The sequence below is a fragment of the Oryza sativa genome, chromosome 10, assembly GCF_034140825.1.
Source record: "Oryza sativa Japonica Group chromosome 10, ASM3414082v1".
Classification (NCBI taxonomy): Eukaryota; Viridiplantae; Streptophyta; class Magnoliopsida; order Poales; family Poaceae; genus Oryza; species Oryza sativa.
This window is the reverse complement of record NC_089044.1, coordinates 17,293,829-17,305,183: the sequence shown is the minus strand read 5'-3', so window position 1 is coordinate 17,305,183 and position 11,355 is coordinate 17,293,829. Positions and strand designations below refer to the sequence as shown.

Below are 11,355 nucleotides of genomic sequence, written 5' to 3'. Positions count from 1 at the left end.
GGGGTCATATTTATGAAGTAGGATTTGTTTTTCATTTACTTGTACTTGTTTTATGCATTATGCAAAAAGAAATAAAGGGCTCAATTGTTTCAGTAAAATTTGGTATTGTGTAACTAATGATGAGAGATGTGGCTATTAAGACCGTCATGTGTGAATTGATAGATAGCTCTGCTTCGACATCACTCGGATATCTATACATGGGCCGGTACATCATTCCAATGTGCTAACTATAATCACTTAGGAGAACATTACGTGGTGTTATCCACAGTTATGATTTCAGCTTCCGTGATAGGAAGAAACAACTTTTTTTTTCCAATTATATATGGCTCAATGGAGATGTTCTGTCCTACTTGTGCAAGCAATGCATTACTCCATCCGTCCAATAAAAAACAAATCTAAGATAGGATGTGACATTTTCTAATATAATGAATCTGGACACACATCTCATACTAGATTGATATTTTATAGGACAGAGGGAGAGGGAGTATGTGTGTATATTGCTCTATGGCGTAAAAAACATATGGTGACTGCAAAACGATATACTAAGCAAGCAAAGCACGCAGAACGTATGGTGACTGCAAAACGATATATATCTCTTAAGCAAAACGATATGGTTTTGCAAGCAAAGCATGGAGAACGTACGGCAAATTAAGTACCTCGGGCTTGTTTCTTGACTGATCTCACATGCACGATCAATTAACTATACACTATACTAAGTATGTGTTAAGAGCAATTTTATGGTACTTGAGAAGTTACCATGAAATACCATTTTTTCTATTGTAAATTTGGTATCTCTTGGTACCTAGGTACTATGAGATACCAAATTTTACACTAATTTTTTGGTACCTCATGGTACCTTCTTAAGGACAGTAGAATTGCCCATGTGCTAATGAATTACATTGCTAATTAGTACTTGTGATCAGCATAAGCAAGTTGATCGAACTAGCTTGCTTTGGATCGATGCAACTTCTGAGATTTGACAAATGTTGCTGGTGATCTGCTGCTCATCGGTACTGTCTGTACTGTCAGAAAGTTCAGAATGGAACACCAGTATTTAGGTGGTGTTTGGATCTAGTGACTTAACTCTAGTCCCTGTATTTAAACACTAATTTAGAGTATTAAATATAGGCTACTTATAAAACTAATTACAGAAATGAAAGCTAATTCACGAGACAAATTTTTTAAGCCTAATTAATCTATAATTAGATAATGTTTACTGTAGCATCACATAGGCTAATTATGGATTAATTAGGCTCAATAGATTCGTCTCGCGAATTAGTCCAAGATTATGGATGGGTTTTTATTAATAGTCTATGTTTAATATTTATAATTAGTGTCCAAACATCCGATGTGATAGGGACTTAAAAGTTTTAGTCCCATCTAAACAGGGTCTTAATATTTAGGTCTGGTTTAGTTTCCAATTTTTTCCTCAAAAACATCACATCGAATCTTTGTACACATGCATTAAGCATTAAATATAGATAAAAAATACTAATTGCACAGTTTGCATGGAAATCACGAGACGAATCTTTTGAGCCTAATTAGTCCATGATTAGAGATATGTGCTACAGTAACCTACATGTGCTAATGATGGATTAATTAGGCTCAAAAGATTCGTCTCGCGGTTTCCAGGCGAGTTATGAAATTAGTTTTTTCATTCTTGTCCGAAAACTTCTTCCGACATCCGGTCAAATATCCGATGTGACACCCAAAAATGTTCTTCGCGAACTAAAAAGGGCCTCATTAGCACTTGATCGGTAAATTTGAAACATTAGCACTGCAAGAAGGCGATCGATTTGAAGCAGTCAAATTCTGATCACACAGTAATTTAAATAAATCTATATGCCAAGACACATGCGACGGCAGCAATATATTTTCCTTTTTTGCTAAAGTAAGTACGTAGTTAAATTAAGCAGAGATCTGCAAATGCCTCTCTTTTGCTACGGTAAAACTAAGCAGAGAAGATCTGTAATTTCAGTTTCTTTTTGTCAGAACACAGCTACTGCACTTTGTATTGAAATGATCGTGTCAGCGTGTCTCTGCACTCATCCCAATCTCCGCATGCATCGCGTGTTCTTGCTTGTTTCCTGTGTGGTCGATCCAATGGTCGGATCTCCACTTATCACGGCGTATGAATTCGTCAAAGTCAGCTGCTGCCATGGATCGAGAGCTTCGAGGTCGCCTCTACAATGTCAATTTCTCTCTTGATATATATAATTATATTCATCAGTAGATTCTTGTTCTGATTTTGCATAAGTCAAAGTCAATTAAACAGTTAGTAATTCTGCTAGGTATAGCAGTGTGAGTCATCAGTCATGGAGTGTAATCGAGTTGGTGGTTTGTTTACTATAGTTTCCTGCTGTGTTCAATTAAATGGTCGATCTTTCATACACGATCTCGATCTTGATATATGCACACATGGCTAGCGTAATCATGCTGATGTTTGCACTATTAACAAAAAAGAAGAACAACGTTATATTTTGGAGCTGTATGAAGGTCTTTTGATTTGCATTTTCAGTTATATATATGAAGAATGTTTTTAGAAATACTTGTTTAACCTAAACATTTTTAAGAACATATATAGGAGTGCTATAATGGGCTATATTTTGAATCCAAGTGATTTCACGGTTTGAGAAGTTATTGGGGAGGTATATATATAATTTATATATATGAAGTATCATAGTAACAAAACTACAGTATAAATATGGACATCTCTGTATCCCTTTAAGGACTACAAAAGAAATCTCTCTAAGTTGCATTTTACATGGTTCAATTCTATGATGAAGATGATTGTACGTTCACAACTAGTTACCTCCATCCCAAAAAATAACCTCTAGAACGAATCTAGACAAGTGCTTGCTCGGATTTATCCCCAGTAGTTGATTCTTTCTATGACGAATATTGGTGTAACTTTCTAGTGCAAATTACACAACTATAGATTGAATTATACTTGAAAGTATAACTGTGTCAGATATATACATTTTTAACATCAATATATATGGTTAACTGTAATCAGGACCTACCCTGACCAGATTGTGATGAAGATGTTTCTCTCTCTTTATAACTTGGTTACTTCCAGACTGATGTCATTTTCTGTAGTAGTGTAAGCCTTCAAAGCAAATATGGTGGCTCTTTTTAGCCTGATCTAAATAATATAATATAATAGTTTATATATAACAATATACTCCCTCCGTCCCAAAAAAAAGCCAACCAAGTACTTGGTTGGCTTTTTTTTGGGATGGAGAGAGTAGGTTATAGCAACATGAGTTTGTGACAGAAAGAAGTATAATAGTTAGCGAGGTTAGATATATTTATATGTTCGAGACTCAGTACATAACAGTACCAACAAATAATAAAATTGTGATTCACACAGTTATATAGATTGCTTCTTCAAGTAAACGAGATCTTTGCTAGTACAATTTTTTCAGCCCAACTTGACACCTAATTATTACCTACAGAGGTTTGCTAACCCAAAAGGCCAAAGTGGCTCTATTAAGATAATAAGTAACAAGTGTTGCATATGGCCTCGTCAAGCACTATAAATACTACCCATGCAATCCATCACCCATCACCCAAAAGTATTCATCTATTCTTTCACTACTCAGAATAATCTCACAATGGCAGGCACTAAGCTTGCAGCTCTTGGGTTTATTGTCCTCTTGAGCATTGGATTAGCTAGTGCTGTAAGGGTAGAAAGATACTCAAATGCCCAAGGTTCGGGCACAGGAAGTGGAGAGGGCACAGGAAGCGTGAATGGTGCGGGAGCTGGGTTGGGAAGTGGGACTGGGTCTGGTAGAAGTGGTTACAATGGTGCCCATGCAAGTGGTGGAGGAGGAGGCGGAGGCGGTGGCTACAGCCAATATGGTGGGTCAGGGTCTGGTAGTGGATCTGGTTCGGGCTCAGGCTCTAGCCAGACCAGTCAAAATGGGTATTATGGTTATGGTGGATCATCCAGTGCTGGCGGTAGCGGTGCTGGTGCTGGAGCTGGACAAGCTGGTGGTTACTGGCCATCCTATGGTCATGGGTCTGGTAGTGGTACCGGCTCAGGCTCTAGTGAGGCTACTAATACCTGGTATGGACAGTATGCAAATGCAAATGCTGGTGGCAACGGTGGTGGTAACGGTCAGGGTCAATATGGTGGCAGCGGTGCTGGTGTAGGTTCCGGATCTGGGTTTGGTGATGCGAACCCTTAATTTCCTTCACAAAGGAAATTGGAAAATGGAGCCCAACTAGTAGTCATTTTTGATTGTCTGTGAAGTAGAATTTCTTTTAATTTATTAGTACTTGTTTATGCATTATGCAGAATGAAATAAAGGGCTCCATTGTTTTAGTAATTTAGTAGTGTACAACCATGAGAGATTTTGCAATTAAGTATGTGATCTGTCAGTTGATAATATTATTATGCTTCATGTCACTCTAATATTTATGGACACAATTCTGCAATGTGCTAGCTACATGCAGCTAGGAAACTACCGTAGGATAAAAAAAATAAACATATGATATGTTCATGTCACCATCAGTTAAATCTACTCATGATGACGTGAACAATTCTCACTTGTCCATTTTTAGATTCTCCTAGTTTTAGGATTCCACTATATATTTGATTTGTACTATATATTTTTCCTCCTTCCACGACCAGGACGACGATCTAGCATGATCATATCAACCAGTAGAAAAGGATTCGCACAACCAAAGCAACAACTAGACAAATTGGAAGGTGATAATTGTCTGTACGTACCCCAGAAATGCTGAGGAATTCAACAGTCACATGCATCATAGGACTACACAAATTAAACATGAAGCCCAAAATTATTATCCCGCAGGATTCAAACATTTTTGGGGTGTATCTCTTATAATATACCTAGCAGTTGTTTAGTTGGTTGCCATATAAAAATGGAAATAGGAAATATACTATCAAGATTAATTAGGTCAGTTCTGCATAGTATGCCCCAATTATTAGTTAGATAAAACCATTACCTTCTAAAATCTAATCATTACTATTTAGTATTGATCTAACGACAATCTAAGGCAAGTTTTGAATAGAGGTACACTTGTAATGAAACTCGCAGTGCCGGCATACACATAATATCACTACCTCAGAACACCTCATCTCCCGGGGCAGAGCTAGAGCAAAGCAGAGGGGTACACCACTATATATGTTGCTTATATGTTCTATTTCCCGTGTCCTAAAATATAGATATTTTCAAAGTTGACACATGTATTAAGAAAGTAAGTGAGAATAATAAGAGAAAGTGTATGATTGGTTAAAAAGAAAAAATAGGTGAAGAAGAATGGTTGTGATTGGTTGAGAGAAGGAGGCAGGTGGAGAAATAGCTTTATTTTGGACAAGTTATTGTGCTAGAAATAACTACATTTTGGGACAGAGGTAGTATCAAACAACATTACAGAATAGCTTGACTAGTCTGGCCGGCAAGAGCGTTCTGTTTCACTATGATTGCATACTAAGTACCTCCGTATTTTAATAGATAATGTTATTGAATTTTTGTCACACGTTTGATCATTCATATTATTCAAAAAAGTTTAAATAATTATAATTTATTTTTTTGTGAGTTGTTTTATCGCTCAAAGTATTTTAAGCATGCTTTATATCTTACACATTTGCATGACATTTTTGAATAAGACGAATGATCAAATATGTATTTAAAAGTCAACGATGTCATCTATTAAAAAAATGAGGGCGTAAGGTTGATGAGACTGGTTGTGTTGGGCTCCAAGCATGACAATTTGTCAAATTATTGACTACTGGTGTTATACTTAACCTGTGATGAGTCATCACGTACTGTGTATCTCTATTGATTTATTGTCCTTGCTCGGTCTTATTGGCTGCTTGGGTTACACAAAGTTAGGCCGACGGGGGTGCCTACATGCATGGTAAGATGGATACTTACAGCTTAAATTTTTCTTTCACCCGGGTGTCTAGGAATCCCCATGGCTCTATATAGATCTGCCCCTGCTCATCTCTCCATGCTAATTTGTAAGAACCATCACTATCGATTTTGAAACCGGCACAGATAGCCTCCAGTGCAGCCCGGGATGGTCGTGGAGAGTATTATTGGTGCCGGTTCTTGATAAGAGCATGCACATTTAGCGTGTTCTCTAGTAGTATATGTCATAGGAATTAAGGTGCCACCTCGCAGATTCATAGAGAAGCAGTATGGCAAACTATTGGGTGCCTGAGGTTCTTGATTTCTCATATAGATGCATAATGATGAACGTTCTGTTTGTGCTAATCGACTGATAAAGTACTTGTCGTCATAGATAAGTTCGTGGATCGATTTAGCTTGCTTTGCCACGCAATTTTCGAGATTTAACAAGGATGGTGTGCCTAGGGCTAGTAGGGTGTAGCGCCCGTTCCGTCGTGACGCCTAGCGGAAAAATTATCTCTTAAAAGCCCTAATTGCGAAATTTGTTTCTTTGCTTGTTGTCTAGTGTCCGTGCCATCTCAAGATCTCAATCACCGATCTATCGTCGAGTTCAATTCCGAATCCAAATCCTTCCAATCAAATTCCTCCGCAAAAGTCTATTTTGCCTCCCCCGAGGTCGATGGGCCGAATCTCGCTCGGCCCATCTCTCTCTTCCCCGGCCCATCTCTCCCTCTCTCCCGGGCGCTCTCTCTCTCTCTCTCTCTCTCCCCCCGGCGCGCTCCTTCCCCCCCCGCTCAGCCTCGCCCGCACGCTGCTCGCGCGTGCGAGAGCCGCCCCGAGCGCCTCTCTCCCCGCTCCCCCCTCCGCCCCGCCCGCGCGCCGCGCGCGCGTGCGCGGGAGTCGCCCGCGCCGAGCGCCCCTCCCCTCGCGCGAGCTCCCCGCTCGCAAAGCCGCTTCCCGCGCGCCGTGTTCGCGTGCGCGCGCCCGCGCGGACGCCGCCCGTTGTTTCCCGCGCGTGCGCGCCGAGTGGCCGACCGCCCGGTCGCCGCCGTCGTCAGCGCCTGCCGCGCCTGTCGCCAGTGTCGCCGCTCCGCTCCAAACCGCCCGCCGTCATCGCCGTCGTCACCGCCCGGCCCCCGCCACTCGGCGCGCAAGCCGCCAAGGGACGGAGGCAGCGTCCCCTCTCCCTCTGCCGAGTCGCCTCGCTCTCCTCCTCCTTTTTCCCAAAGGAGAAAGGGGCGAGCTCCCCTTTTCTCTCTTTTTTTCTTTTCCCCTCTCCGCCGGCGTCATCCTCCTGTCGCCGCTTTGGCTGCAAGCGCCGAGCGCCAGCTCGCCCTTGACCGCGCAAGGCGGTTCCCAAATCGACATTACCGCCCATTAAACCCCAGCCTCCCCCTTTCCCTTCATCTTCCATTCGTCTCCGCGCCATTGCCGCCACCCCGCCCCCGTGTTCTGTCTCGCCTCCGCCGTCCTTCGCCAAGCGCCGGGAGAGCCGGTGCGTTCGAGGACGCGGAAGGGGACTTCGGCCGCGCCCTCTCCTTTCTCTTCCCCGGCCCGAGGCCGGAGAGATTACTCCCGCGCCGTCGGCCTCTCGTCACAGCGCCGCTCCTCTTCTCGGTGATGCCTCTCTCCGTTCTTCCTCCTCGCTCCATCACCTCCCCCTAGCTTTCGGTAGTAGCTTGAGTAGCCTCCCCGTAGTTAGCCGGCGCCGCCCCGACCGTTGCCGTCGCTCGCCGTGTGTTCGCCGCCGTCGCCGCTCGAGCTCCGTAGCACCCGCTCGTCGCCGGCCTCGCTCGGCGTAGTTCCGCCCAATCCGACGCTAGCGTCGAGTTCCCGAAGCCGCGTAGATGCTCTCACCGCCGGGAATCGACCTCTCGTGACCTCGTCGCCGTTTCCCTCTTCTCCCGCCACCGGTTGCCGCCGCCGCAATCCGCCGCCGTCGAGCAACCTCCGGCGAATCCGAGCCGTTGGCTCGTCTTCCCTTGTCACGTGCAACCGCCCGGTGTGCACGCTTTTGCCCGTATCGCCGTGGTTCGCTCCGCCGCTCGCCGCCGCCGCCCGACGTCCATTCGCGGCCGGGTCGTCGTCTACCTCCCGCCAGCCCACGTGGCCGCCACGTAGGCGCCACGTCGGCGCCAGCTCAGCCTAGACCGGATCGAGCCGACCCCGGTCAGTCCCTCCCCGTGCGCGTGTTCCACCGCGAGCCGTGAGGCTGCGCGTGGGCCCGCCGCACCTGCGTCCACCACGGACCGCGCGCGTGCACCACGTCCTTTCCCCGCCCGCGCGCATGAGCCACGTACTCCCTCCGCACGGTGAGCCGAGCCGCTGACAAGCGGGTCCCACCCGGGACCGCGCGTGGTGAGCCCGGTCCACCGGACTCTCTCTCCTCCCTCCCGCGCGCGCGCGCTTGGGCCGTCTTGGGCCGGCCGGCCCGTTAAGCTCGGCCGAGCCGCTCCATTTACCTTGGGCCGCGCCCTAGCCGCCCGAGAAAAAGTCTAATTTCCATCCCTCTGTTCTTTCTTTTCTTTTCTTTTTCAAAAAGGATTTAATTAAATCCTTTTCCTTTAGACCAAAAATCCAATAATCTTAGAAATTCAATATCTTCCCAACCGTAATTCCGTTTGACTCCGTTCAACTTCTAAAATTTCCCAAATCTCGAGATCTATCTAGTGGCACGCTTAGAGGTCATTAATAGGGCTCTATTTTCGCCGTTTGTTGAGTTGTCCCGTTTCGCGTGTAGTTTCGGAGCCCGAAGACCCGCAGTGCGAGGATTTCGAGGATCAAGCTCCAGATCTCGAGCAAGGCAAGCCACCTTTGAACATCTTGAGCCTATATTTGAAATTTAATTATATTGCTTGCAAAATATTATGCATTGATAGGATCACACTTAATCTGTTGTCCCGTCTGTAGGGCAGATTGGCGGACTTACCTAACTTATTGCATTTGATCCTTCCATTGTTAATTGCCATACTATGTCCCCTTGTAACCACCCAGTTGCACCTCGATATTCGTGCACTCTGTGCGAGTATCGACGGTCGCCTTCAAACTTAAAATCTGAGTAACAACTTGGGTAAAACTGGAGTTTTACAAAAGACTTGGAAAACCCGACACTTGGGTCGGTGCTTGCGAACTAAATGAATTTCCAAAACCGCGGACCGGGGAACGTACCGGGTGTACGGTTTCCCGCTCTTGCACTTAAGGACCGATTCCTTGGAATTTCATCCAAACATAAGACAAGTACGACCACATGGGTGGAATGGGACACCCCTGGCTGAGTAACTAGCTTATCAGGGGAGCCTTGATGCCGAGAGACATGTGGATTCGCCGGGGTGGTGTCGGGGAGGACCCCTGGGCTTCCTGGCACAGTATGGTCTGGGACCTAACCTGTTGTTGGTCTGGGACCCCTCTCGTCGGCATATGGTAAACCTGTATCGGCTTTCGAAATGCCTTGTCATGAAAGCTTGGAGGTCTCCCGACGTGGCTGATCCCCACGGGCTGGGTGATCCGGGTTAGTAATGTCGTGTGGGTAAAGTGTACCCCCTCTGCAGAGGTTAACAAACTGTTCGAACAGCCGTGCCCACGGTCATGGGCGGATGTGAGGTGATTCCTAGCGTAGTTTTGTTTGACTACTGCTTGTGAAATTGCTGTTGTGAAACTGGGTTCGATGTTTGAAAAATCAGCAGCTGACGGGATCAGCTAGGCCCGGGTGGCCGTTTGAAAAGTGGTTGGCCCGGGTGGCCGTTTGAAAAGCTGTTGGCCGGGTGCCAACCCTGTTTCAAGATCTAAAGACTGATACATTGCACATACTCCGACCGGACGAGACGCACTGTCTCATCCGTGTCGTTTGAGAAGCACTCACTTAGACTTTTTAGAAAAGAGTTCAAACAAAATCAATTACGAAAACAACAGCCTTTCCTTGAAGCCTGCATTAAACACTCATTTCCCCTGGCTTGCTGAGTACTCCCGTACTCACCCTTGCTCTATATAAATAATCCCCCCCAGTTGCTGAAGAAGATGAAGTGGATCCTGCTGACGAGGAGTTCTTCCAGGAGCAAGCCGGCTACGATGAGTTTTAGGGTTTCGGCCTAGTTCCCAAGTCGCGCCTGTGATGTTTGGTCCAAGTCCTGGCTTCCGCTTTCCTTTTGTAATGCAGTTGTGAGCTCGGGATCTGTCCGCAGCCCAACATGACTGTACTTCTACTCTATAATAAAGAGACCTCTGTTGCTGTGATATTCTGTCTCCCTGTGATACCAGCACTGTTTCCTGGGACTGGTATCGATTAACAGGTTAATTTGGAGCGTCACGGGCTAGTTCCGGTCGGGACTAGTTCGGGGCGTGACATAGGGGTGGGCAGAAAAAGACCGAACGTACCGAAAAAACCGGGACCGAGATCGAGACCGAGAAATTCGGTCATCAATTCGGTTAGTCTCATCGGGTAACCGAATAGACCGAAAAGACCGAATTATCAAAAAAAAAGTCTAAATACAACCTACAATCCACTATGTTTAATAGGATTAAACTCTAATTTTCACATCCCTACTTCTTCTAAGCATGCAACCTAATAAGAGTCTTTACTTATAAGTGCATACGAATTTTTTTTGTGATTTCTGTGTTGAAAATTTCCATTATTTCTTTACATATATGAAAATGCTGTTGAATTTCGGTCAGGACCGAGACCGAGACCGAAAAGACCGAGACCGAATTTGTCTGTCCTTCAAAGACCGAAAGACCGAAGACCGAGACCGAAATTTTCGGTTAGACCGAATGCCCACCCCTAAGTGCTAGAACGTGGTTTACAGTAGTACTGTTTAATTGTTGCTTAGAGCAAGTTTAATAGTATAGCCCACTACTTACTCTAGTTCATCTATAGCCAATCTAATAGCCAATTCATACAATAGTTGCTTATTATACTATGAATATATGGTCCCACCTGTCATACAAACACTGCGTCTTGGAGTCCGTGCTGCAGCTGGCTACAGATCTGTAGCCCGCTGCTTTTCTCTCTTATCTTTTATCTCATTAAAATATGTTTATAGCTGGCTAATAGTCTGCTATTGTACCTGCTCTTAAAGTTTAGAATGCCGTTTGTGTATTCAAATAATAATCCACATAGAGAAGGCACTGTACTAAGAGATACTCCATCCGTCCTAAAATATAAGGGATTTTCATTGAAATATTTCCTAGTACCACGAATCAAGTCTAAATTTGTGATATTAGGACGTATCACATTCGATGAAAATCCCTTATCGGATATGACACATCCTAGTACTAGTGCGTGCCATATCCGATCAAAATCTCTTACATATATTTTGTGACGGAGAGAGTAGTCTACTCCCTCCGTCCCAAAATTTAGCAATCTTGTACGTTGGACTAGGATGTGTCCCATCCAGTACAAGATTGCTATATTTTGGGATGGAGGGAGTATTAATTAAGCACTATTAAAACGATTGTGTCAGCGCGTCTCGCTCAT

The 11,355-nt window shown here is 44.8% G+C and overlaps 1 protein-coding gene across 1 annotated transcript; it reads left to right on the top strand.

The window, feature by feature from the left end:
- Positions 1-3,573: 3,573 nt before the first annotated feature.
- Positions 3,574-4,320, top strand: LOC4348786 (glycine-rich cell wall structural protein 2-like). Its single transcript, XM_015757818.3, has one exon. It carries the CDS (start codon positions 3,618-3,620, stop codon positions 4,191-4,193), a length of 576 nt encoding a protein of 191 aa, XP_015613304.1. The 5' UTR covers positions 3,574-3,617; the 3' UTR covers positions 4,194-4,320.
- The last annotated feature ends 7,035 nt before the right edge of the window (positions 4,321-11,355 follow it).

What these genes read in the sequence shown, in the direction of transcription:
- LOC4348786 (XM_015757818.3), top strand. Translation starts at nt 3,618, where the DNA reads ATGGCAGGCACTAAGCTTGCAGCTCTTGGGTTTATTGTCCTCTTGAGC.